This window comes from Acomys minous, assembly GCF_964271855.1.
Source record: "Acomys minous genome assembly, chromosome: 6".
NCBI lineage: Eukaryota > Metazoa > Chordata > Mammalia > Rodentia > Muridae > Acomys > Acomys minous.
In genome coordinates, this window is record NC_140487.1 from 95,652,703 (window position 1) to 95,680,655 (window position 27,953).

Genomic DNA, 27,953 nt, shown 5'->3' on the forward strand with positions numbered 1-27,953 from the left:
GGCACATGGGAGGTGTTCTGTGTCCACAGCTAACAGAAGAGGACTCCAATCAAAAAGATTGGACCCCAGGGTCTTGGAAGACTTTCAGAACGGGAAAAGATTAGAGGATTCCAGGGACAAAGAAAGCCAGGGTCTGACCTCCAGAGCTGCCCCATTCCAACAGTGCCCTCCTACCCAACAATATCTCGGAATGGGGCCTGGCCGTCCCAAATCTACTTCACATCTGCTTGGTCCTGAGATCTACTGTGGTCACAGCAAATGGAGGTTAGGTCCCAAAGTCTGCTGGACCAGAGGCACGTTGGTGTCCTTCTGCCAGGCAAGCATGAAGGCTGTCTGGAGTTCCAGGCTTGGGATTTTCTATAGTAGCTCTTCACCTTGATCTTTCCACTACGAGTGAAAGGAGCAGAAAGGCTTAGGGCAGGAAAAAGGGTGGGGCAGGGAAAGATGATCCCCAGGAAAACATACAGGCATCCTGCACAGCCCAGGCAGGACACCTAGGGACAGGGTCAAAGGTTGCTCATCATCAGCCTTTCCTCTGGAGCTGTGTGTCTGTCCGAGGAAGTTACTCATCACCCTCCAGCCTCAGAGCCTACCAGGGTGAGAGCAAGTGCAGAAGCCAAGATCCAGTGTTACACTGAAATACCGTGACACTGGCCACGGCCTCATAGTCTGCCCTCCAGGAGGACACTCTAGCTGGATCCCTGGGCCAAGAGGCATAGTCCAGTCCTGCCCACCCAGCAGTCAGAGGCCAGATGGAAGCAAGAGGACGGACAGGTGGGCTAGGTCCAGGGGTGGGATAGAAAGGAAAGGTCCTAAATCCTCCTAACGTTGGTTTAGTCAGAACTTATCTCCTGTGCCCTCCTCCTGGTCTGGTTACAGAGGAACTGCTGGGAGTGCCGCTGCAGCAGATGCCAATGACACTTTAGCCCTACCACGCTGCCCAGCATCCACTGCTGTCCAGCCGTCCCACCTGACTGACAGATCTGAGCAGAGACACTGTGGGGTCCCAAATCTGAATATAACACCTCTGGCCCCCCAACAGCACCAGACTGACCCTACACATCCATTCCAGACTACTGACCCCTGCTGTTCACAAAGCTAAGGTAGAATATCCCCTGCTGTAAACCTTGTGTCACACACACACACACACACACTTACACACCATACCTTCTGTCATATGTATTCCACAATCCAGACATTGCCTGCTGTGCACATGTATGCATCTTACTACACACATTGCCCATAAAGGACATACCACGTGCCTTCACATCATGCCCATCCCCCACCCCACGCCTGAGGCACGCACATGTACAGACCCTGCTACACTACCCCTTTTGTATGAGGCACACTCCTGGTATACACAACACCTCACATACATGCTCACACCACTGTAGGCCCATCATCAGCCATGTCCATGGAAAGCAAACATGGAGCCCTTGAGCCTGGCCTCTAGGACAAGTCAGAAACAGTCTACCCCTGCTCCACAGCCTCTTTCCCCATCTTCCTTTGGGCACTGTGTCCCTTCCAGAACCTACCCGGTCACTAGGGCTCCACCCACACCTGTAGCAGTCCAGCCTCCCTCCCTGAGGTTTTCCCTGAACATGGTTCTGCCTGGCCTGGACTCTGCAATCCCTGGGGACTCTGTGACCTCCAAACTGAGCTCAACACCCTCAGTACATCTACCTACCCACTCCACCTCTGAAGGGAAAGCCCAGAATCAAGGCCTGCCTCCCTTCCTCCACCCCACACCCCTCCCCCGTGAGGGAAAATGTCAGATTCCCTGTCTCAGTGGCGGCAGCGGGCGGGCGGTTGCAGGGGAATGATTCAGCCACCGCCTCAAGAGTGCGGAGCGAGAAGAGCTTTTCCTGCCATTACCCGGCGAGGGAGAGGCTGGCGCGCTAATGGCTTCAATTACCACTCAGACAGGAACGCTGGGCAGCAGGGCCCTGGTACTCATCACAGGCCAGGACAGGACTGGCCCACCCCTAGCCAGCTTGTGCTGGACACCCCACCTTGTAACCTGACAGGGATGTTGGCACAGAGGCTGACCACCCAGGACAGTGGGCTAGGTCTCACACAGCTGCACTAGGAACAGCACTCTTGCTCCAGTAGCAGCAGGGCATGGAAAGTCATGAGGGACCTGGTGTGGCAGTGTCCCCAGAGGCTGCAGTGGGAGTGGCCTGAGCTAGGTCTGGGGTGAGGTAAGGGCAAAGGGCCCCTGAAGGAGTGTAATCCTGGGATTCCTTTTTAGATAGATTTCACTGACCCTGCAGCACCTGGACCAGGCTCGCCTATCTCTCGCTGAGCACTCAGCACCAAACACTCCTGTGTGTAGAGTGCTACATGCAGTGTGAGATATTGGCAAGGTGCTCAAGCATTATCTCCCAGCCCTGAAAACAAGTTCATCTCTTCACTACTGAGATTCTGTGGTGGCCTCACAAAAATGGCCCTGGCTCTCCCCTGGTGCCAACCCCAGAGCTTAAAAAAAAAAAAAAAAAAAAAAAAAAGAGCCATCTTTTAACCTATTTCCTACAAGCACCCCAGCTTTCCTACCCCACACACCCAGGAACAAGTGGAGGAAATGGGGCAGGGTTGGTCTAGGCTGCCTCTCGAAGGTCCCACCCCCTGTGACATTCCTTTCTGTCAAGCCTAACGCTAGCCAAGGTTACAGAGAGCAATAGGACAGACAGGTCAGCACTTTGTCTTGCTGGTGCAGTGTTTCAGGAGCAGGAGGGGCCCCAGCCGCCCTATCACAGTAAAGCCCCGTCCCACACTTCATCAGACACCTTCCCGTCCCCAGAGGCATGAACAGATATCCTCAGGCCAGGCTGGGGATAGAAGTGTGTAGCTAGTACTGCCTTCTACCCCCAACACCACAGAAAAATAACCTCTAATCCATGGAAAGAAACCTTTGACCAGGAAGGCAACCCTCTGCACGTGTGAGCTCCCCTCCCCAGGCTGCGAGGGACCCTTTGGAGGCTAAAGTTAACGTAGTAGGATGCCTGGGAGGAATTAGTTAGTGTTCCATTCTCACAAGGAGACTGCTCCCCAGGCCGAGATGATGCCCACTGAGATAGGGGCCACAGTTCTAATCTTGTAGACTCCACTCAAATGCCAGGCGGGGCACATGGCTCTCTGCAGGGGCAGATGCCAACAGGTGGAAGTTTGGGCCAGAAATATTTTCTCCTGGGTCACAAAGGTAGAGAAACGAAGGTCAGAAATGACTGGGAAGAATCTCAGAGCTAGTGAGTTCAGCGCAGTGCTGGTTTTCTGGGCCCCTGCTCCCAAATGGAATGGACAGTGGGGCAGGCACAACCCAGATGATGCCAGCAGCAGCAGCAGCAGCAGCAGCAGCAGCAGCAGCACAGAATGTACACTGAGATCCTAGGGATGTGGCTTACGTGTAGGTACTGCAGCTTGGACAGTGGGTACTGTCCCCTGGATCCAGGATGGAACAAGTGAGGCTCAGAGGCACAGTCAATAGCCCAGGGTCCCTGTCTTAGCCATTGTCATCATCTACGGTCCCTCAACAGGGGAGGGCCTAACACAGCTCTGTTAGAATCCATTGATTCACACGAGACACACAGATGCAAGAATTACTGAATGGATGCGCGTGTGAACACAGAAAGCCACAGCGTAAAAAACGGCCAGTGTGAAAAGATGTTCAACCGCTCTTGTAATCAAAGAAATGCAAATTAAATTGAGATGCCATTTTTTGCCTATTAACTTGGCAAAGCTTTTTTTTTTTAACTGGTAATTTCCACTGCTGGTGAAGAAGTGGAGAGAAGAGGTCCTCGTGTGCCCTCCCTGGCAAGAATATAAACAGATACAATCTTCTAGCAATATTGAAGGCTTAAAAATGTGTGTGCCCTTTGACTTAGCAACTCTGCTCCATGAACCCAGAATAAGGATGTGATCGGCAAACTGAAGGCATCTTCAAGGACATGTACGACACCTTACTTGTAAAGGCTGAAAGCTGAGAACATACGCACCCAACAAAAAGGGAATAGCTAAATAAATTAGGGTGCTTCTGTGTGACGGCTTACCCACGGCCATTAAAAATAATGATACAGAAGCATATTTAATGGCAAGGAAAATGTTCACAATATATTTTTTAAGCAATAGCTGGGGAGATGGCTCACTAAAGCACCTGCTGAGCCAGCATGAAGGCCTGCGTTGTTCAGTTTCCCAGCATCCACGTAAGGAGCTCAGCATAGCGCTAAGTGCCTGGAACCGCAGTGGTGGGGAGGCAGAGAGACAGAGGAGGACTCCTAGAGCTCCCTGACCAGCGAGGCGAGCCAAAGAGGTGAGCTCCAGATTCAGTGAGTGAGCTTGTCTGAAAAGCCCTGGGTTTGCCCTCTAGCACCGGAAAAATCAAAACAAAACAAAAAAAGCTCTAAGTCACGAAACAGTGTGTGATCACTATTCTGTTTATGTATTGTTAGCACAAATATACATACACACATATACAAAACATAACACAGGAAATGGGCCACCGAGAAATAACCAATATCCCAATAAGGGTAGGAAAATAAGAGATTATTATTTTTCCCTACTTACTATCCTACACTTCTCAATTTTTTTTTTAAAAACAGTGAACAGCTATTGGTATTGCATTTAAAAATGAAAGCAACAATCAATACGGCATTTTGAAAATGCACATTCAGATTCAGGCATCCATTGTGGTTAGCGTTTGATCATGTCACTTCCCACCCTTATCTGTGGCTTTCTATGTTCTCAAGGAGCGGGTCGTTTCTCAGCCTGATCCTCCAGAGTCACTGAATTACCCTTCCCCTCCTGTCCCTGTCTTCCAGCTCTCCATTGGAAAAGCCTCAAATTGACCACTCACAGTTCTGGAAGGCCTGCTCCCTTACACCCTGGGCCTTGGCAAAGACAGAATTGACTGGACACTGAATGAAGGTAGCATGCATAAAATGACGTTCTGGGCGTTGTGGCAGCTCAAGCAAAGTTTGTGAATAAAAATATGAATGAATGAGGCGCCGAATGAGAAAAGACACTAAGATTCACATTTAGAGCCCAGCTCTGGCTCCTTGATCGGAGCACCAGGAGAACGCTGACGCCAGCTGCCAGGCTTCACTGCCACAGTCACATAATCCCAGGGTCACAGAGCTGCAGCACCACACCTCCAGTCTGACCCAGACTCAGGGGAGCAACGGCCCAGCTCAGCAGGAAGTCACACAGCTGGCTTCAACTCAGACCAGTGAGCTTGGCCTGCTGAGGCGGCCAGTCCTCGTGGGCTCCGCCCACACCTCAATCTACCTGGCCTCCGTGCCCCGTCCCTCTCGGTACATACCTTCAAGCACTGACAGCTTGGCACTTGTGTTGATCTCGCCTAGACTGTTGGTGGCTGTGCACTCGTAGATGGCTTCATCTCGCTGCACTCTCAACGGCTGGATCCGCAGCACTGACCCTGCTCCATCGTCAAACTCAATTACCTGTCAGAGGACAGATGTGGCCAAAGGCTGTTAGGGCTGTGGGGATCCACTACAGCCAATTCTCCTCACATCCCCAAAAGGCCCTTGAGGGAGACCAAGAGGAACAAGAGAAGGAAGCACAAACCTCAAAGCGCTGGGAGCTCACTTTCTTCCCCTTCTTCATCCATGTGATTCGAGGCTTGGGTTCCCCTGTGGCTTGGCACACGAAGGAGGCCACCCCTCCCGACAGCCCAGTCTGGTCCTCGGGGACCTTAACAAAGACAGGTTTGCCTGGAAGAGACAGAGACACTAGGTCATGAGGGCACAGTCACAGCAGGGATGGCCGACACTGCAGGTAGCAGTCCTTGGGGACAAGGGGGCAAGAAATAAAACAACACCTCACTTGTGTATAGTGCTCAGTAAGGGCCGAGCCCTGTTCCGGGACCTGAACCCTTAACCCTTTGAAGCCGAGGAGGTGGGTGCTATAATCGCTATTTACAGAGAAGAAAATCAAGGCGTAAGGAGGTCAAGATATCTGTCCAATGTGACTCAGCCGGTAAAGAGTGGAGTCTGGAGTGGAAGTCCCTGCCTCTGTGTGTCTCTGTCTGTGACCAAGGAGCTGGAGCTGGGCTCTGTATGTCCTGGTCACTCCAAGCTCCAGGAAAAACAACAAAACAAGAGCGGCACCGGAGAACTGCTTTCTGGGAAGAACCACAGACTCTCCTAGAGCCTTTCCATCCCCCCTAAGCCGTAGGCAGTCCCTAGGACGCCTCCTCTTCCCTAGCCCTACATTCCAACAGCCCCAAAGGCCTGGACATTCCAGCTCCTGAGAGGCTCTGGATGGCTTCCCAGAGGGATGCTTTCCCATAACCCCCTGCTCCCACCCCTGCCCCCACACAGCACAGGCAGCTCCTGAATTCCTAGTCCTAGGAGGACAGGGCTCAGGCACATCCTGCCACCGCCTGGATGGCATGCCAGGGCTGACCACAGCCTCTCATCCCTTCCAGTCCCACCACCCAGGGCCGAAGCCCCAAGAAACCAGGCTCATTGAGACGTAGCAATGCCTCGTTAGTCCTGACAGTGGATCCATTTCCTATTAATCAAGCCAATGAACAGTTCCGGGAAGCCTGGTGCCTTGGGAACTGACCCTGCAGACCACCTGCTTGGTGGCCACGAGCTCAGGCACAGTGTGGGACTTGGCAGAAAGCACCCGGTGCTTTATCTCATTTCTCTCAGGGTCTCCATGTTATAGGCGGAAGGAAGTATCTAGCCACGTATCTGGGTGTTGTCCCAGCCAGCTGGAATAAAGACTTCTAGCTGGCTATAGACTGTGTCTGAGTAGCCATCTCCAGGGCCCCCTGTAACGCTGGATGGCAGAAATAACTCACCGGGCATCCATTCCTCTAGACTACCTGGGACCCTGACAGACTTTAAGACACATCAAAGTCTTAAAGTGCAAAGTGGGAGCACTATGCCCAGGATGATTGATTGATTCAGTACGGTGGGGGGTGGGGGCTGTGATCCAGGGGAAAGGATGGGATCCTGGGGGAGGGATAGGGTCCGGAGGACCAGATGGGATCCAGTGGATCAAGTCATGTGCTCCAAGTCACACAGCCAGCGAGTAGTCACACATCTGGGACTTGAATTTAGGCCCATCGGAGTCCAACACCTGATGCAAAAAGTGCACAGGACACAGCTGGGGTACCCTGCCAAAGAGCACGGCCAGTGGCAGCAAAAGTCAGACTAAAGAGACAGAGGAGTGGCCATGGAGAGGGAAGGCCACAGGGGACTAGTAAGGCAAGCTTTGACTAGGAAAGAGAGGGCAACTGGGGGGAAGGCTTGTAAATTCTTGGGGTTTTATTTTCTCTGTACCGATGGGTATGTGCCTGCTTGTCTGTACGTGCACCACGTGTATGCAGTGCCCACAGAGGCCTGAAGGGGGCATTAGATCCTCTAGAACTGAAGTTACAAATGGCTGTGTACTGCCTGATGCTGATGCTGGGAACCAAACCCAGGTCTCTACAAGAGCGTCTGCAGCAAGTACTCTTAACTGCTGAGCCAGCTCTCCAGCACCAATTCTGGTTTTGGTTTTTGTGTTTAAGGGCATGAATGATGATGGTGTGTAAGAGGCAGGCCTTCAGCAAGGGCAGCCGATCTCTTGTTTGCACCACCAAGGCTTCAGGTCAGCAGGTAGGTTATTACCCTTATTTAGAGACAGGGAAACAGATGCAAGGGGCAAAAGGACCAAAGAGCAATGAGTCACAGTGTTTTGGGGTGGAGCTGGGGTTCATCCTACATTCTAAACCCAAACTCATTTTTAAAGACCTGTGTCCTCCCTGGGGAAACATCTTACGACTCACCAGTCTCTGTTCCTGAGGACTAGGCTGAGCCACTCAGAGGCCCAGTGCAGGGGCTGGAAAGTCGTACAGATGGCCCAGCAGTCTCCTCTGCCACCCCCAGCTGCCTTTGGAAAGATCTTTCCTAGTTTCCATAGTTCCTAGAATTTGCAGAGCCTGTCACTGTTGGCTACACTTGTCTGACAGGGGGCCCCTTCAGGATCTGCTGAGGTCATCTATTACCCCACCCCACACCACGCCCAGTAGCTTCCAGCCCCCCCCTGCACCGCCACCACCTCAGTGCCATTTTCCCTCCATGGGACAACAAGCTGGCTTCGCACCTCTGTGTCACCCCCACCATACCTTTTTCTCTACCCTGACGCCAGAGGACAGCCTCCCTCTGATTAGATCTCCAAAGGCCTCCCGCTGCTCTTTGCCAGGTCTGACCCAATCACCATCCCCAGAGTCCTGGCTTTAGAGACCCAGATAAGTAATGCTCCGCGAAGCCTCAGGCCTTTGCGTAAGCTGCACCTTCTGCTAAGAGGCTCTGAGACTACCCCTTTACCCACTAAACTCCTAAGTCACCTTTGAACATCAAGATCTCAGAAAACCGTCCCCTCCCCCTCCCCCATTAGCTTAGTCCATAGTTTTACCCTCTCTCTGCCTCCCACGGTATGCTCACAGTTCCAGAATGCATGTGAGGCTACAACCTTCCAGCTTTTTGGTGTTTAAAAGTTGCTCCCCAGACCATAATCCTGGGCAGGGCAGATTCCATGCCTGCTCTGTTTCCTGCCCTGTCCCACTGTCTGACCCAGTTCCTGATACCCAGGGGTGCAAAAGAGAGGAAGAAATGGACAGAAAGAAGAATGTGAGGAGTAAGTGGAGAACGGGGCCCCTACATATTCCTTCCCTCTGGGCAAGAGAGAAACCCAGGGAATAAGTGCCCCTCCAGGTCCTGCCTCAACGTGTCTACAGCGAAACCAGAGCGCGGAACCTGAAGAACCAGAAAGACTAGGAGAGTGTGCTGGCATGGGGCGGGGCCTCCCGAGCCAAACAAAGAGCAGAGAGCCTGGGCGGGAGAGAGAACCAGGTAGACCGTGAGCAGCCACTCCTGGGAGCTGTGTGGGGGGCTGGACTGTGCCCAAGGCCTGGGGCCATCAGGGAGGTAAAACCACTCCCCTCCCTTGGAGGCTGGAGATGAGCCAGGGTGCTGCCCAGGATCAGGCTGGCACTGCTACTCCACTCCCAGGCTGCCTGGGCCTTCCCTTGCTCCCTAACAGAGCCCCAGAGCCACGGGGCCTTTCCTGGCTAGCCTTGGAGCTTCCTCTGTTCCTCAGGAGACCTTCAGGGACCACAGTCAAACCTTATCTCTACACTGTCTCCCCAAATTTGCTCCTACTAGCGTCTTTAGATCCACCTTTCCCCCCTTTCAACTAGTATCTTACACTCACTTGCTGGAGATCAAGCACTATGTGGAGAATTTAGCCTGGGCCCTGGTGTACGCACCCACCATCCAGGCATGCCTCTGCGTGCACCCTGAACCCCTTATTAACCCCTCTTCCAGGCTGCGTAAGCCTGCCCCACGTCACACTGACAGTTGGGGTGCCAGGCAGGCAAGCAGAACCAGGCTGCTGTGACCACTCTGCCCTGCAGCTGCTGGTGTGTGTGTATTCATGCATGTGCCTACGTGCCATGGTGCATGCATGGAGGTCAGAGGACAATCTGGGGCGCCAGCTCTCTCCTTCCACCACATAGACTCTAGTCAGCCGCTTGTCACCCAGCCCTGCGGGCAGCTACTCACACTGTTTCGAGACAGGGTTTCTCTGTGTAGCCTTGGCTGTCCTGGACTCACTTTGTAGACCAGGCTGGCCTCGAACTCAGAGATGGGCCTGCCTCTGTGCTGGGATTAAAGGCGTGCGCCACTACTGCCCGGCTGGGACATTCTTGACATGTCAACAGTTGACCCAGTAGATGAGAGCAAGTAGCTTGGGCCAGGGGAAGAAGCCCCACCCCCTGGAGGGGCTGCAGGCATGTAACCCCGGAACAGTCAAACTGGCCACCTCCAAGGCTCCTCCACACGGGGACTGACTGCTATTTTGTGCCTCCCCCGAGGGGCACATATACACAGGCACATAAAGAGTGTCACACATGGAAGGAGATAGCACACACAGAAGGACCGTGAGGGCAGGGAGCAGCGGGAGAGGTGACTTCCCAGGTCCTGAGCAGCCAGCGAGCTGGGGACTCGGTTAATGAGCTCCTGTGACTGCTTGTGGCAGCCTTCCCCAGCCCAGTCCACTCAAGGGCAAACCTGGTTCCAAGAGGCCCTCCAACAGGGGGAGCACTTAATAGGTGCCAGGTGCCATGCCCATGTGACCTCGGTTAACCTTTACAGGTAGGAGTGATTACCCCTGTTGTGCAACAGGAAAACAGGCTCAGAGAAAGCACATGTGCCGGAAGCCCGGGAGGGCAGGGGCTAGCCGGGCCACCCATAAGCACAGGGGGGAGGGGACTGTGGGGGAAGGGAAACTGTGAAGGGGACACATGCTCTTCCGGCTCCTGCTCACCTGTACCCACCCCTTCAGCACCCAGACACCTGGCTTAAGGCCAATGCCTGCCAGTAACTTGGTCCTAACCAGAACCCAACTTGCACCTGGTCTTGGTGGGGGATGAGTGTGGGTGGGTGGGGGGGATGAGTGTGTGTGTGTGTGTGTGGGGGGGGTGTCCCGCCACTGTCCTGTGCTGTCTGCAGGTCTCACTCTGGTTTTCGAAAAAGCTCAGAAGCCCAGGGGCATGACTTTTTTTCTCCCCCTTCCTGCCAGTCTCACTTTTTCATTAGGCAATGCCCACTCATCTTCAGGGGCCCTCTATTCCAGGAAGCCTCTCAAGACGGTCAGGCTACTGCCTGTGCCAACACTGTCCCAACCTGCTCCCTCGGTTCTGTCAGCTCACAGACTTGTGCCCAGCTTGCGGGGTTCTGGCCTGTGATGGGCGTGAGAGAATCCTTTCTATTCCAGCACTTAACCTGAGCCATCAGCAGAAACCTCTGCCGGAGGCTGGACCGAGACCACCTCTACGCCCACCCCCACGCCCACGTCCATAACCCTTCCCTCCCGAAAAGGCGCAGCCGCTGAGTGCGGCTCCGAGGTGTGCGTGCATGAAGCAAGCACGCCTCGGACCCGGGTTCCCACTGGCACTGACTAGGCCTCCACGCTACCCTCCAGGCTAACTCTTGCAGCTGCTCCTCACCCGGCTTCTCTCCACTCCCCTCGGAGGCCAGGGCCCCCATTCATTTGTCTCGTTAAGAGGCCTATGGAAACACATTTGTCCGCTCTGCGCTTCGCTGGCCTGGTCGTCAATCCTCTGGGGGCACACCCGCCCTGCCTTCTGCAGCAGCCCTGCCCGTGTCTGGCTGCTTGCCCCTAGTGAGAAGTCTTGCAAGTTCAGCCCAAGCCTTGCCATGATGGGGGGAGATTCAAAAGTGAGGGTGATTTAAGGGTAGGCCGGGAGGACAGACCCTGTGGTTGGCTTACCACAGCCCCCAGCTGATGCCTCTGCTCCATGGGGCATTGGCCTGGGACACTGCCCAAGCCGCAGCACCTGGGGAGGGAGGGGGTCCACCCTTAGCAGAGGCAGGGTCTCAGCTTCTTCAAACACCTGCTTGGTGTCTGTAACCAAATGACGAAGGAGCCAGCAGGAAGATTCGGGGAAATCTGCCCTAAAAACAGTTCCACTCCCGTTACTTATTCACTAACCTACTCCAGACCCTGAGCTGGAAATATCTAAACTCCCAGGACTACCAGCCTACCCAAGCCCAGACCTAGGGTCAAAACGTAACAGCAGCATGCTATGAGTGCAGAGGACCAGAGCATGCCCAACACTTCTACAGGAAGTAGTGACGGCTGAGTCAGAAAGGGTAGGGAAAACACACATACACTTGTTTTTGGAGGCAAGACTGTCTCGTAGCCCAGGCTTGTCTTCGACTTACTACATAGGGCAGATAATCTGCACCCCCTAATCCTCCTGTTTCCACCCTCTCAAATGCTAGGATTACAGCCACCACGCCTGGCTGCGGACGAGTGGAAACAGAAAGAGTGAGGAAGGCCGGGACGCAGCTGAGAGGAGTGCATGGCGGGTTCTGCGTGGAGAGGGACGGGGAAGGGTAAGGCCGGCGGAGACGAGACACTCAAGCTGACCCTGCAAGTGTGGTCAGTGGGCGGGGGGCGGAACACAACCCGACTCTCACTGCGGGGTAGAGAATGGGTAGGAAGGAAGGGACTGGCGGCATCAGAAGGCTGGTGCGTTCTCAAAGCCTAGCAGAAGCTGGAGGCGGCTTGGCAGAAGGTGGTGGGGAGAGCAGAGTGGACGCATTCCCAAGACACTCAGAAGGCAGCGGTCACAGCACCTGGAGACAGACTACACGTGGGATAAAAGGGAGGGAGGAAGCTGGGAAGAGGCCCAGGTTTCTGACTTGGTGACCGGGTGGGTGGTAGTGCCAGTCACGGAGAGAAGAGAGGCAAACAGGAGAGTGGGGCTGGCGGAGGGTGGGGTGGGGGTGCTGGTGCTGGTGCTGGTGGTGATGCAGGCTGGAGTGTGCTGGGTCAAGCAGGGCGGAGAAGAGTTACTCTCCTAGGTCTCATTGTTTCTCAAAACTCGGTGGCATGTCCTCCCCTGCCACCTTGGGCCCTGAAACTGAGGATGGTGGAGAAGAGTGACAACAGTCCTTCAATATCCAAGGCCCACTCGCTGACTACGCCAGGCCAGTGCTCTTGTCGCCGTCAGTCACACCCAGGTGCCCTCTACTGCAGCCTGCCCCTGTAGCTCCCAGCTCGCTCTCGCATCAGCCCCAGCCCGGCCTGAAGCCCATCCACTCTCGCCCTTGCTAAAGTTTCCACCTGACTTCTCTTCTGGACACCCCAGCCCTCCTGCACTATCTTGAACAGACGCTCCATTCTACCCTACCCAGGGCCCAGGCTCTGAGGACAAAGAGAGGGGTGCTCCAGGGCCACCCACTTCTGTGACGGCCTCCTGAATTATTAATGAGCCATTTAGAGAGAGAGGACCCTGATGGGACAAGGCTCCTGTCTTCAGACCCGGAGGGGACACAGGGATCCCTATGGCTTGCTGTCCTGGGGCCTGACCCCTGGGTTGGCCCTGGACTGCCTCTGGGTTCAGGGCAGGCTGGGAATAGCCTCTTCCCACCCCACCCCCCAAGGGACCTCCGCTCCGACCTTGCCCCCTCCCCCCAGCCTGCAGATTGGCTAAGCCTGTCCCGTGCTCCGCCTCCCACCAGTAACCAAGCAGTGGTAACCATGGTGACGGGGCGGGCTATGGCCAGTCTTATAGTGCCAGGCAGGGGGAAGGGCAGCAGCAGGGAAGAGACCAAAGTTCAGAGTTGGACTTGAGTAGGGGACAAATTGTGCCCCCAACACACAAACACACATACTCATTTTCATTCCCCGCCCCTCTCTCCCTCCTGCAAGCCAAGTGACACAGACCTTCCCCATTTTTCAGGGATTGCAGGCCTGGCTCAGGAAAAGATGTCCTTTGCCTTGAAGGTTCCTTGGAAAAGGCAAGGATACGGATTACTCAGCTTCCAAGCCCTCCCTGGACCTGTGGGCATGTCTGGTACCCCTCTTCCCTCTACACAGGGTCCTCTACAGAGGCCTGCAATGAGGACAAAGCACATGCCTATGCACGTCACACAAGAATCACAGGAACCGAAGACATGGCTCCCCAACTCCAGACGACAGGGTCACACTTAGACACGCACCACTCTGCAGAGCCTAAGGGTACCCAGATGCTCCACGGGATGTTCAGAGGAAGCTGAAAGGGGCTTCGCAGGCGCGGCTCTCTAGGCCAGGAAGACTAGAGGGTTATCCAGCTGGTCACCCTGGTTCTTCTTCCCAGGACCTAGTGCTGTGCTCCATCCTAGAGATCTGCTAGAAGGCAAGCCGCACTCCAACCTGGTACATCTGTATGACAAGGAGTCAGACTTACTGTCGCCATGAGCACCTGCCATCAAACCAAGCATCACGAGTGCAGGCACCAGGGGCACCATCCTCCTCCCTGGGGCGGGCTCAGGGGCCATCCAGGGTTCTAGCTCCACAGCCAGCCACAGCCCAAGACAATCCACCTGCAACAGAGAGAAGGGCGGAGTCAATTAGCCAGGGTCCGCTTGTGTTCCTCCTGCCCACGCTGCCTCCTGGCCCCCACCCATCCTCACTGCCCACTCAGAGCTGACTTCAGCAGTCCCATAGTGGGCTGTGTAATGGCCACCAGAGATCCCTCACCACTGAAGGTCAACCCATCTTATAGAAGAGCGCAGAGGCCTTCAAGGCCCCAGGAAGGGAAGAGAGCTGGTCAGAACCTAGCACAGGGGTAGTCCACTCTAGAGTTTGCGTTTCCAACTCACACCATTTAAGGGGTTGGGGACAGGGAGCGAAAGACAACACACAGGTTGGGACAAAGACCAAACAAAAACAAGACAGAGACAGAAACAGCGAGCAGATTTACACAGTCCAGGGACATCCCAGGCCCTGGGCCATCCTGTTGCTCTTCCTGGGGAAGCAAGGGGCCAGACCCTGACACACTCAACAGAGGTCCCAGAACACAGACCGAGCAGCGGTTGGTTCCACGTTGTCAGCGGCTCATAGCTAAAGCCACAACCCGTCAGGGCTCGCCAGGCTGCTCTCTACACGTTGCCCCACCTGGCCACCCTCCGCCTGCCCAATTCCCATGGCGCCTTCCTACCCCAAAGACAAACTATAAAGAGGCTGGGAAATAGATTGCCAGACCCTCAGAATCAACGCCCACCTCTCCCCTTCCCCCTGGTTCCAGGTATCCAAAGCAGATGGGGGAGGGCTGTGCGCGGGGCTTGCTGAAGCCTTCAAGACCTCGCTCGCCCTCCTGTTCCCATGCCTCTTCCACTCTGCAGCCACCTGCTGAAGCCTTACAGTGGCCACACTAAGTACTGGAGACACCTCAGCCCCAGGGCTGAGCTTCGAAAGGTTTCTCTTCCACGGTCCTGCCTGGGGGCTTAGGTGACATGCAGCAGTGCCCACCAGTGCCTCTCACACTGCCACATATAGACCACTAACATGTGGCCAGGCTTCATCCACACTCTGAAAACACAACAGGGTATAATGGGGGAGTGACACTGGACATGACCTGGGGCCCCATGGGACCCCACAGTGCTAAGGGCAGTTTCAAGGTGAGAGGACAGGGAAACAGAGGGCATGGGGCTCAAACATGGTTCTGCTCCCTCTTGGAACTTGAACCCTTCTCTGGACTTAGGACAGTCCAAAGATCATGAGGTGAGCCAGCAGCAGGTGAACCAAGGTAGATAAGGCAGGTGGGACTGTAAAGTGAGGCAGGGGCTAGAGACACAGGGGAGGGGAGATGTTCCCTGGCCGAGAAGCTTACCCAAACTGCAAGTGAAGCATAGGCAGCAAAGGGCGGAAAGCTAAAAGGACATGGTACGGCGTCCAGCACTACTCGGTCCGGGTTCTGAGCGATCACAGAGCTGAGGTGGGCCAGTCCAGAGCGAGCCCATACAATGCCATGTCAGCATGGGAGCCGAGGTGGGCCAGCCCATAGCGAGCCCATACACTGCCGTGTCAGGATGGGAGGCCCACACTGTTAAAGGCCCTATCTGGGCTCATTCGTCACAGCACCATGATGATCTTAGTGTGGCCGTCAAGACATCAGGTGGTGAACTGCCTGGCCGGGTTGCCATATGACCATGGTTCTCCGGTAGGACACTAGCTTTGGTACAGATACCCAGGGTACAACTCAGAAAGTGTGTCACACCTCAGGTCAGGCAGAGCGGCCTAGGCAGGTCTCGTGGGTAAGACATCACAAAAGTGAGAGTTTAATTTCCATGCTCAAGCATTCCAGGCACGGTCTCCTCACCGCCCCCCCCCCACTCCCTCCCCAACAGCGGACGCCATCTGGACACAATCTTCAGCACAAGTATCATGGGGGCACACTGCTCTGGTCTGGACATAAAGGGATGCGACAGAATAGAAGTTACAGGGTACAAGATGCACAGCACAGTCATCGTGGGACAGAACTCCCCAGCACAATTACAGAAGCTTAATCCCCTGTAGCTGCCTCGGTATAGCAATCACAGCATGGCAACTCCCAGGTGCAGCCATCACGGAAACAGCGTCTGGTCCAGACATCATGTGGGTGTACACAGAGGGTACAGACAGCTGTGGGTGTAGCTGCCTGATTCCCCAGGACACTGCCACAGAGGTGTCACAGACATGGGGTAGGGGTGTCAGCAGTAAATATTAAAGGAGAACAAAGCCCCACTCAATAAAGCCACCATGCTGCCTCACTCCCAGAACAGCTATGTGAAATTCTGGTCACAAGTGTTATCTGAGCCCAGTCCCCAGTGTAGCGAAGGCCAGTGGCTCTCACTAGAGGACTCAAGATCCCCTGTGCGCATCAGGGAGAGTGTTTGGAGCACTCTGTTCAGATCCACATAGGAAGAAGGCAGAAGAGCTGAGAACAGGGGCCTGAGAGACAGCACCGAGTTAAGTCCCCTGGCGGCTGGAGGACCTGCAGTTGATTCCCAGCACCCACACGGCAGCTCACAGCTAACCCCAGCTCCAGGGGATCCAGCACCATCCTCTGGCCTCTGTGGGCACGCAGACACACATGCAGGCAACACTCACACACAGAACACATTGAAAGCTTTTTCCCTTTTAAGTTGAAAATCTAGACACCCCTCCCCAAGAGAGCCGCTCCCAGTGGTCCCTAGATACTGAGACACAGACAAGTAGAAACACCAGGAGACTCCAGGGACATACATAAACACGGGCACCAATCTCAGGGAACCGCTCTGGCAACCATCTAGTCTTCCGAGCCAGGCCTCTCCCTCTCAGCAGCTCCTAGTGTGAGCAAGTGGCTCCCACCCTTGGACTCTGGGCACAGAGCCTGCCCCGGGTGTCAGGCAGTTCAGGCTGCTCGCAGTTCCACTGCCTCCACCCTCATCAAAAGTCCCAGGCTTGGCCTTGAGTCCAGATGGTAGTCCTGCTCACACCTGGTCTCCAGGTCCCCTGCAGAGCAAGGCTACCCACCCAACACAGCAGTGCTTAGCACAGACACCCACTCCAACATGGCTGAGCCTCGGACAATTCAGATAGAATCAGGGCCCAAACACTTGGGCACTCAAGTTCATCTGTAAATTTCACTGTGGACCATCGGTTCTCCCAAACTGACATACTTGGGCAGGAAAACAATTACGTGGCATATGATATTATAGGGTATAATTGAGTGTAATTTTTCTACATTCAGAATGGCTTTGATATATCTTTTTTCTTTGCTACACCACTGTATAGCTGCCAACTGCCCTTTCTTAGGAAGATATGTCCTTTATTCTCAAATTTTGTCCTTGGTGCTAAAATGTCCTTTCTTGTATGAAGTGATGGGGACAGCAGATAGCAGGGTTTTGTTTTTTCATATATATATATATAATGTCCTTACTTGGCAAAAAACAAAACAAAATAAAAAACTGCTAACCCCATGTCTGGCCCTCAGCATTTTTGGGAACTGAACTGTGTGTGAAACCAAAGAGCCTGGGAATTGCTGCTCCGAGGAAAAAGGGATTTGCAGGCACAACACCAAGCCACAGGACGCATGTATGCATATCATGGAAAATGCATGTCACTTCCATGAGGTCCACCCCAGCCATCCCTGCCAAGGCCAAAGAGGCCCCAAGAGACCATGTGATGCCAGGGCCGAGGGACTCCCGGATGGAAAACAGCTGGGATCATTCTCAAGGCCCCCCCCTCATGAATATGCTAACACAGATTGATTTGTTTCCCGTGGGCAAGAGTTATTATTCGCAAATATTAATTAGTCTCCAAATACCACCTGTTCCTCTTGCCTCCCCCACCACTCCTCTCCAGGCCAGGACCCTGGCTCCCAGGAGGCTGGAGACCAAACACGGGCATAAGCAGAAGAAAGGGCACACAAGGGTTCCAGTGTGCTTGGCCAAGGAGAGGCCAGGGCTTAAGCGACAAGATGCACGCTGGGCAGGGAGAGCGGAGAGCCGTTCATCTTCTAACCTGTGGCGGCTGCTAACCGAGCCCTTTTGTCATGTCCTGGAAGGTTCACCGCGTGGTACTGCAGCAGCAGCCGCGGAGGCGGAAACAGGCCTTGTCACACTTGGGAAGGAAAACCAACATGTTTCCAACTCTCACCAAACCAGCCACTGGATTATGATGGGAATAAATCAGCTTTAGCCTTGACCCCCGCCCAGAGAAGGTGGCTGGCAGGAAGGAGCCTAAGACTGTCTTACCTCCTCCAGCCGGGCGGCCAGAATCCCCCGTCAACAGCCAGGACCAACATTCCCTCTGGCTCTAGTATTGGGGGGGTCCCCTAAGTATACCGAGCACCACCCCCCTTTGTAGCACTCAGCTTCTGACTCTCTGGGGGAGTCAAAGGGGGAATAAGACGTGTCAAATGCCTGTGAGTGGCAGCCAAGAACTTAACAGGGGCCTAGTTATGAAACAAACACAACTCCAAAGGGGGCAGCAAAAGTTCCTTGGACAGCTACAACCCCTTAGCCTTTTTCTTGGAAGGTGTGGAGTACGATTCCCTTGGATTAATGTGCAGCAACTTGGCTGCCTTGAGGCCGCTATACTCTGTCTACTGCAAAAGATGGCCTTCTCTTGCCCTAGCCACTCACTCCGCTTCAGACCCGGGTTCAAGTAATCCATCAATGTAAAATCTCCCTCAAGTGACTCTCGCTAGGCTTCCAGCTTGTATAGTTTAGTGAAATCATGAGAGTGAGGCGAACAGACCAGTGGTTCTCAGCCCAGGGTTGCTCTGGCTGCCACAAGACGTGAGGTAATGTCTGGAGACTGACTGGGGATGGAGGTGAGGGTTACTAGCATCCGATGGGAAGAAACTGTGGATACTGTGCGACATCTTACGACATCACGCCAGACCCTCCCCTCCAAAAGGATCACCTTGTCTAGAAAGTTTACAGTACCACAGTTGAGAAACCCTGACAGAGGGCAAGCTGTCTGGCCTACAGCCTGACCTACCCCCAGCCCTAGAACCCGGCCCCCCTTGGAATCACTCTCTCACCTTCAACTAAAGGCAGTCCCAACCTGCTTCACGTTGCTCCCATCAGCACCTTCTTAGTCTTTCGAATCTCACAGCATCTCTCTCTGCCCTAGACTAACTTCAGCCTCCAGACCAGACACCAACAAGTAGCATCCCCAGAGGACAAAGGCCGCTTCTTCTGGCCGGACTGCTGGCAGATCAGACCCCTCACCTGAGGACGGACTGAAGGGCGCACAGTGGCCTGACACCCACTCTCCCTATCCTAACTTTCCGCCTGTAGCGATCCCTCCCTTTTGCCTTTCTGCGCAATCCCGCTGCCCATCTCACTGATACTCTCGGCACCCCCATTTGTGGTTACGTGGAGGTCAGAAGATAACTGTGGGGTCAATTCTCTGCTTCCACTTTTACCACTGGGTTCTGGGAATCAGACTCGGGCTGTCAAGGCAGCGGGCACATTTACCTGCTGAGCCACCACATGGCTCCAGAGCAATCTTTGTCATGGCTCCCTTTGTTTAACCATCTATCTAGAACTGCCCAACGCGCAGGGTGATGGCCAAGAGCCACGGGTCGTGCCTTGAAGAAGCTTATAGAAGAGGACACCCTGTCACCCAGGTCAGCAAACCTTTGAAGGTCCTTTCCTCACCCCAAACATCCACCTTGCCAGGAAGTTTGAATTTGTCTCGTTTCAATCCTAACTACCTCTCCCGCCCTCAGTGGGCATCCCATCTTCGGTCACTCCCTTTCTATCCATCCTGTACACAAGCCAGTGGTGCCTTTAGCTGGAGAGATGGCTCAGCAGTTTAAATACCATTGCTGAGGCCCCAGGTTCAACTCCCAATACCCATATGGGTGGAGGCTCACACAACCTGCAACGGATCCGCTCCCCTCTGCTGCCTCCACCAGAGCCAGGCACACACATGGTGTATATACATCCACGTAGGCAAACGCTCATAAAATAAAAATAAAGCAATCCTTTTAAACACAAATCTAATGGTGCCCATCACTGAGCTCTGTCTGCTGACAAGAGGCACTCGCCAGCGTTCCGTGAATAAAGAACGCACAGACGTGGTCGGCTTAAGAACCTCCAGTGCCTCCAAAGCCCCCTGAGGAAGCCACCTACAGCCTTCAATGCAGACTCCTAACCTACTCTCTAGCCCTGCTCCCTACAACTCCAGCCCACTGCCCTGAGTACTCAGTGCCTTCTACCATAATCTTCAGTTGACAGCCAGTCTTTTTTCCCTACAGAAACGTGGTGAATGGAGCAGCACAGATCCTGGTGTCATCGAAAGCCTATTTCACACCTACAGCAGCTGATGAGCTGTATGTCGCTCCCCACCCACCTCCATCCTCCATGCTGGCCAGACAGCTCCCCTCCTCCCTCATGCCCACACTAAACCTCACAGTGGCCATCTTGACCTCGCTAAATAACACTCAAATCCCTTTTCTTCCTCGTATCACTGCTTTCCTGGCGACCTCTACCACAAGCACACTGGCCACCTCCTCCACACCTTTATATGGATCTGACATGAAAACCCAAGCCATTGGCCAGATGTGGTGGTGCACGCCTTTAATCCCAGCACTCAGGAGGCAGAGGCAGGTGCAAGTGGATCTCTGTGAGTTCAAGGCCAGTCTAGTCTACAAAGAAAGTTCCAGGGCTATTACACAGAGAACTCCATCTCGACAAACCAACCAACTGAACAAGCCAAACCACCACCGCCAACAAGAACAACAACAACAACAACCCCAAGCCATTCAGCCTGGCTTGCGGACCCCCCTACAGCCCTGCACCTGGCCACAGATAGGGGCGCACTCACCAGGTCTCTGCTTGCTTATACCAGTCACTGTCGCTGGGCAGTCAGCACTGAGGGCAAGGCACCAGGGCCTCCGCTCCTTCCTGGACAGAGAGGAAAAGATGAGAAAACATCAAGAACTTCATCAGAGCAGAATATAAATTGACGCAGACAGACTTTTGAAATTCACCACTTACTTACGCAGGGAAAAGAAAAGAAAGCTACAGGTCTGTCAGTGTAGAGTGATCCCCATTTAGTAAAAATGCCCATCTGGTCACTTCACTGCGTTGGTCTGATGTCCTCCAAGCCCCTACTATGTGCCTGCCCATCTGCCTAATTCCCTGTGGCCATAGCAACACAGGCCACACCTCCAACCATGGCCATAGAATCTGGGTCTAAATTCCACAGTGACCCGGAGTGGAGCAGTCACCCAGGCTGCCTCCAGAGCCCTACCTGCCCAGGTTCTCCTCTCACAAGCCAGGCACAGGAACATTCTCTTCAAGTGTGCCCTACTTCCTCAGGTCTCACAGCCGTGCCTGTGCTGGCGTCACTGCCTTAGACGGAGCTACCTGTGTGCTTCTGACTGGTGACCACTCAGATTTCAGAGCCAACAGCACTTCTCAGGGACGCCTTCCAAGGCATTGCCAACTACATGCCTGGACTTTGCCTCAAAGCAGTGACCACAAATGTATTTATTTACTTACATGACTCCGAGGCACTAAAATAAGCTAGTAAACACATGGGGCACACCTGCCCGGCTCAACTCACCGTCCTCAGTGCCTGGCAGGAACCCAGCACACAGTAGGTGCTCAATCAACGCATGAGTTCACAGGAAACAGCCCAGCCAGGGGGACACGCCTCAGCACATACACCAGCCTTCAAAGAAGCTTCAGGAACACTATTTATTTTTGACTTTCTGCTTCTCTATAATTTTTAAAATGAAGGTGTGCCCCTGGGTGCCTCCTCCGCTGGCACACACATAGCGTCAAAGCCCTGCCCCTTCCTTCTAAAACTATTACTGAGCTCTCACTAGCATGCGCGCGTCCCGGGTGGGGGCAGGGCTGAGTCACGCTCACATCACCTCATCACTAGCTCAGCTACTCCGCTGGTGCCCACTTGAAGCATGCTGCAGCCCGTCCGGGGCGCCTTCTGGGCCTCATCCCGCACTCACGCAGTGTTCATGCCACAGTCCTGCCACCTGGCTCTTCTCTGAACAGGACACGGGGACAGAGAGGGGCTGGAAACATCCTTATTGACTCAGGACTGATGCTCACCACAGACTACCTCCGCACCTGGGAACTGTCCTCACTGTGTCTGCTTTTTAGATTTATTTGATGTAGATGAGTGTTTTGCTTGCATGTATGCATGTGTACCATCTGTGTGCACATATGGTGTGCTCAAGTTCAGAAGAGGGCATCAGATATCCTCAAACTGGAGTTATGGATGGTTGGATGGTTGTGAGGCACGCCATGTGGGTGCTAGGAACCAAACCCAGGGACTCTGCAAAAGCAGACAGTGCTTTTAACTGTTGAGCCATCTGCCTAGCCTTTGTCTGTCCTTTAACACTGGTCATCTCTGGAGCCTTCTTAGGTAAAAAGCCACTGACTCACACAGCCAGATTTCACCAAAGCAGCCTCTACTGACCCACCTACGCTCTGCCAAACCAGAACCAAAGGCCCTGGGCCTCAGGGTGCCGGTAAGGGCTTCTAGCGCAGTCCACCGCATTTCTCCACAACATTCCCAGTGGCCACTGCTCCTGTAGCAGGCTGCCAAGCGGGTCTGGCCAGAGAAACCGGCTTCCGTGTAGCAGTGTTGCAAACTCAAAGGCCCGTTTGTCTGGAGTTGCCCGCCCAGCCGCCCAGCCTCACAATGTTTGCCGTGGGCCTGTTAGCGCCATTTCTCAGGAACCCAGGCAGAGGGGTAGTGTTCAAGGCACGGTGTCACACCCAAGGCCATGCCAGCAGCACTTGTCCTCCTGCCCCACAAATGGGACAGGCCCTACCTAAAGTAGGAGCCGTATCTGAAGAGAGGCATACATCCAAAGTGGCCACAAAGCAGGTCTCAGAAACACATAGGATCCTGAGGCTACCAAGACCCCCGAGAACACACAATAGCCCAAGGCAGCACTCCGGAACCGGTGTGCTGGAGCACACCAGTCCAGGATCAAAGCCCAACCAACTATCAAGTCACCTTTAGATAGGCCACCAGCAGCCCACAGAACCACTCCAAACCCACAAGGGGATAAAGGCCTATGGCCGACTACCCAGAGAACAAACTGGCACTGACATCTGGAACTCAGACTGGACAGCTGCTCAGCCAGGGCCTAACTGGACAGGACTTCAGTGAGAAATCACACTGGGTACAACCCAGAAAGATCTCAGATCAGGCTTAGGTAACAGCCATGACCAAGATCACGTAGAAGGGCCTTGCACCAACCTGGCTGGCCTCGGTAGGGCTCCACGTCACCCGCCAGGCTGAAGCCCGGCCCACCAGTGGGACCAGGAACAAGCAGAAACCCAGAGCAGAGACAAGGACTGAAGCAACCTCCAGGCAGCCCTGGGGCCACACCACAGTCACCCGGAAGCAACAGACAGTACAGGGCCAAGGAAATAAACCAGGAGTTCTCAGGCTCAGAGGCCCAGTGGGTGCACAGAGACTTGGTGCATCTGGACCTCGGAGGCAGAATTAGAAAAAAAGCACCTTGGGAGGAAGCAGGGCAGTAAAGCACAGAAGCTGCCCCTCCCCACTGTCCTCCTCACGAGGGCCCCACCTCCAGCCTTCTCACACCTACCTGCGCCCTGAAGGTCAAACGCACTGGTGAGCATGAGGCTGGGGAACAAGGTAGCTGCCCCCTCACCCCACTGAGCATCCCCCCTTTAAGGTCCCGGGTCACAGGGCAGCTACTGCAGGCAGGTACCTCAGCCTGGACGGCACGCGTTTCCAAAGACAACTCAGTGGTTTGCTGAATCTGAAGGAGAAGTGGATTTTCAACACCTTTACTGGCGGCATTAAAACAACTGCTACCACTGAGATAACACAAGGTGTGAGGCCCTGGCCCAAACCCTTTAGGCTTCTCTTTCATTGTCCCTAACAACCCTGTGAGGCATGGAGTTCCATCGTACCCATTTGATAAATGAGGGTCAGAGACGATTAGCAACTTGTTCAAGGTCAAGGCAAGCTCCAGCCGTTCATAATCAATGTAAGCTCTCAGCCACTGTTGACAGGTGTCTTCCCTGAGAGAACATCGCCACCCCTGGCTATCACGTAACTCTGGGTGTCCTTATCTGGCTTAAGACTGTCTTCGTACCAAACCCTCCTGTAGGCTCCTGTACCTTCACCAAAACTCAAATGCCTCAAAGGTTACACACGGGGCCTGAGCGCAACATCTACTCAGGCTGTGCCTCTCCTCCCCAGGTCCCTGGCTCAGGGGCTTCAGGGAAGCCTGGGCCTGTTCCTCACGCCACATGCCACCCTCCACACAGTCCTGTCACACGGGCTTCCCCAGCCGGCCTGTGCTCCTCCCCGTCAAGCCACCTTTTCTCTCGTCTGTCTGTCTGGCCGGAGCATCTTCCTCACTTGGAATCCTGTCTCCACCCAGAGCTTTCCATAGCCCAGAACCATCCTCTAGTCAAGCAATTGCAAGCTGACTACTGGAGCGTGACCCACAGACTCCACCCAAACCTTAAGCCACTGGTCTCTCTGGGTTTTCAGAAGTCACACGGTACCTCACAGAACACCCGAGGCCCGGTGAGCTACTGTGTTGCTGGACACGCCACAAGTGATAACATCTCTCAATCTTCACTCATATTGTTTAAGTTTCTTAATTAACTAATTAATTTGTAGTGCCGGGAACTGAGTCCGGGGCCTCGAGCACACCAGGCACCGGCTCTTCCACTGCAGTATTTCCGGTGCTGCTCACGCTGCATCTGCAGTGTTCTTTCTCTTTTTCAACTGGCAAACTCCTACCCATCTGTCTAAGCCCACTTCAGAGCGCCCTTTCTTAGTCTCCTCTAAGACCCGTCCATCTCACAATGACCCTGCATCTCTGCCCTGACTCCTAAAAACTCCTCCAATCTAACCCCAGCTTAGAATGACAGTTGCTCTATACGTGGCTAGAGCTCCCACCTCAGCAGCTGCTAGGAGATGGGCTTCCTTTTCTACACAGCTGCTAGTCCCACAGGAAGCAAGACTGCCAGGCCTAAAGTGCCTAGCCCTGTGCCTGGCACGCAGTCAGCAATCAATAGCAGGTTACCAAATCACTTCTGCATTCCCACGAAGTGATCGCCACCACTGACTCGCACAGCGGCACGGTTCCCTTGGCTTCGCAAGCAGCCCTGGGACCCACCTACACTTGGTTATCAGCCCCATTCTACAACGGACTGAGCCTGAGACACCCCTCCCGTCCCCAAAGAGACCCCCTTGCCGTATCACTCTGCAGCATTAAGGCTGCTCAAGTCTAGGGGCTACCTCTCCCACTGAGGACCTCAAACTGACTCCCAGTTCCGGCGTCTGGGAGGAAGTAGAGAGAAAGCACAAAACACGGGGGACAGTATCTCTCGCTGCACATCAACACAATTCACAAGCCAGGGTTTTCAGCAGGCCTACCCTTGCTGCAGTCAACCCCAGCTCCTGGCAAACTGCTTCTCCAACACCCAGAACTAAACTCTTTTCCCATAGCCCTAAACACATGAGCCTGGCCAGAGGGAAAGGGGTTGGGTGGCCAGAGGCTGCAAGAGGAAGAAGAGGAAGAAGAGCCATGTCAAAATTGTCCTAATTAAAGGAAGGGGAGAGGGACGATGTAACTCAAAGACAACAGAACCAGGAAGAAACTGAACTAGAGTGTGCAAGCCAAGAAGAAAGTATGTGTGCAGGAAGGCCTGAGACTGAGTGTGCAGGATGCACAGGTGTGCTGTGAGTGTGCAAGCACAGCAGGTTTCTGTGGGGTGTGAGAGGGGGTGGGGGGCAGGGGGGCTCCTCCTTTCGGGAAGAGTGGAGGGTGAGCTGAAAACGGGAATGAAGGGCTACGTATGGGGTGTGTGGCCCAAGCCCTGGCCCAGAATGAAGGGTTCTTAAGAAGTCGCTGAATCTGTCCTGGGCAGATTCACATAATCAGTTAAAAAAAAAAAAACACAAAAAAACAAAAAAACAAAAACAGGGTTTTCAAGCTCCCTAAAGCAAGAGTTAATACGGATCCAAACAGAATCCCTCAGATTTCCTATCAGATTCCTGGTGCCTCCCAAAGGATCTCAGACTGGGCCCTTCGTGCAAGAACTGCCACTTCTCTTCCTTCTGCAGGCCTCCCAGCACAAAACACTTCCCTGTATTCCCAGGCCAAAGCCAGCACCAGGTCACTCAGGATGCCACCCTGGTCCCTTCAGAAGCAGAGGAGCCGTCCTCAACAACAAGCCTTGGTCACCCAGCATCGCCAGGCCCTGCGCGGCTGCTCTCACGGTGGTCTTCCCTCCTGTTCCGCAGCTAGGGGCAGGTAGGGCTCCCACCCCACCTGCTCCGGCTCAGGGGCCCTGGCAGAAGGAGGGGTGAAACGGGGAGAAGGGCTAGCCCCTCCCCCTCCCGGGGTAGAAGAACCAGAGGGGCCGCATTCCAGAGAAGTGGGGGAGGGGGCCTGATGGGGGTGGGGGGGCTGATACAGAGACACCAAGCAGAGAGACACCTAAGGAGGGGAAGCTACAGGGACATGGAGGCACAGAGGCCCGGGGAGGGGGGAGGGAACAGGGAGCCTCGGGGGGAGGGAACAGGGAGACCTGGAGAGAAGGAACGCGGAGACCTGGGAGAGGGAACACGGGGAGACCTGGGGAGAAAGGACAGGAAGACCCGGGGAGAAAGAATCCGATACTCGGGGAGAGAACGCGGAGACTGGGAGGGAAGAGAGACCCACAGCTGGACACGCTGGGACCGCAGGGAGTAAGATCTGGAGACAGGGAGAGACACAGGGAGACAGAGACACCTAGGGAAACCGAGAAAGGCGCCGAGACCAAGACGCGGGCGCAGAGACTAGGGACTGGGCACACCCGGACGGGACGGGACGGGGCGGGATACCGGGAGGCGACTGAGTGAACTTTCGGAGCGGGTCCGAGCGCACCCGTCCTCCCGGGACAAGGGGCTGCGGGGCCTCGAGGGCGCCGCTCCAGGTGGGGGTTGGGAACGCCCGGCCGGCCGGCCCCTCCCCGGCCCGTGCTCAGCACGGAGGAGACCAGGGGAGGGGGGAGCTCCCAACTCGCGCCCCGCGCATCCCGGGGCCGCACGTGCGCCCGGTTGCCCGCGAGACCCGGCGTCGGCTGCGGCTCTTCCGCCGGCGGGGAGGGGGCGCCGTGGGACGGGGAGGCGGCCTGGACCCGCCCGGGGCCGACGGGGGAGGCTGAAGGCCGCCCCCGGAGCGCGACCGCGGCGGGTGGGGAACCGGGCGCCCACCAGTGCGGGGAAACTTTGCACTGGGGGCGCCGGCTGCGGCTCAGGTGCGGCGGGGGCTCGGCCGAGATCGCGGGCGCGGCAGGTGGGGGCGCGGCCCGGCCTCCAGGCGCCCCCGGGCCCGCCCCCGGCTCAGCTTCGCGGACGCGGGGGCAGGGCGGGGACGGCGTGGAAGGGCCGCGCACCAAGGGGCCCGAAGGGGGCTCGGGGTCACTCACCGCCTCTCCGGGGGCCGTCGGTCTGCATGTCCCCCCTCGAGCCGCTGAGGCCGCAGCTCCCAGTCCACCGCTGCCGCCGTCGCCCGCTCCCGCCACCGCCACCGCCGCCCGAGCTGGAGCCGGAGCTGGAGCCGGAGCCGCCGCCTCTGCCGCCGCCGCCGCCACCGCTCCTGCCGCTCCCGCCGCTCCCGCGCCAGCTCCAGCCGCGCGCGCCCGCCCGCGCCCGCGTCCCTGCCCCTGCCGTGCGCGTCCCCGGCGCCGCCCCTCCCCTCGTGCACTCTTGCTTGTAGAAAGGAGAGGAGCGCAGGCCCAACGAGGTTGCAGACCAACCCCAAGTCTAAAGCTACTGGGACGCCAAGATTGAGCTTGAATCTCAGTGTTGAGCATGGATAGAGCCAAACTCCCAACACCAAGTGCAGACCCTCCCAAATCCTCACATGAGCCTAGTACTTCTCTAGGGTCCCCTGCCCCCAATACAGATATAAACCTGATACTCAGAGCCACCTTTGAACCTAATGTTGTTGCTTCCAAACCCCAAAATTTGCCTAGCAATCAGAAAAAGTAGTAATTTTGATTTTTATCTGAAACCCTACAGTGTATTGCCTGCAATTACATATCCTAAATGGTTTCATTACTTTCACCTGACCTAAGCTTGATACTGACAGT

General features: G+C 55.1%; 2 protein-coding genes and 1 long non-coding RNA gene across 10 annotated transcripts in view; 1 reads left to right on the top strand and 2 right to left on the bottom strand.

Moving 5' to 3' along the window:
* Positions 1–27,479, bottom strand: part of PTPRF (protein tyrosine phosphatase receptor type F) — an 83,875-nt gene extending 56,396 nt beyond the window's left edge. For 7 of the 8 annotated variants that reach the window (XM_084787089.1, XM_084787088.1, XM_084787086.1 and 4 more), the window contains exons 1-5: positions 27,288–27,429; positions 20,668–20,747; positions 13,769–13,904; positions 5,581–5,726; positions 5,315–5,456 (exon numbers count right to left, since the gene is read on the bottom strand). In XM_084787089.1, coding sequence (XP_084643215.1) covers positions 5,315–5,456; positions 5,581–5,726; positions 13,769–13,859 — 379 coding nt within the window. In that variant the 5' untranslated portion in view covers positions 13,860–13,904; positions 20,668–20,747; positions 27,288–27,429. Of the gene's footprint in view, positions 1–5,314; positions 5,457–5,580; positions 5,727–13,768; positions 13,905–20,667; positions 20,748–27,287 lie in introns of all 8 variants that reach the window. The other variant, XM_084787087.1, reaches the window with a different exon arrangement.
* Positions 10,981–12,948, top strand: LOC311600432. Its single transcript, XR_014780246.1, has 3 exons — positions 10,981–11,684; positions 11,817–11,930; positions 12,402–12,948. It is a non-coding gene; the product is annotated as an uncharacterized lncRNA (long non-coding RNA).
* Positions 20,778–27,674, bottom strand: LOC311599692 (uncharacterized protein; the record flags this gene model as incomplete). Its single annotated transcript, XM_084785695.1, has 2 exons — positions 20,778–21,852; positions 23,435–27,674. One exon carries the CDS (start codon positions 27,672–27,674, stop codon positions 26,199–26,201), a length of 1,476 nt encoding a protein of 491 aa, XP_084641821.1. The 3' UTR covers positions 20,778–21,852; positions 23,435–26,198.
* Between the last annotated feature and the right edge of the window lie 279 nt (positions 27,675–27,953).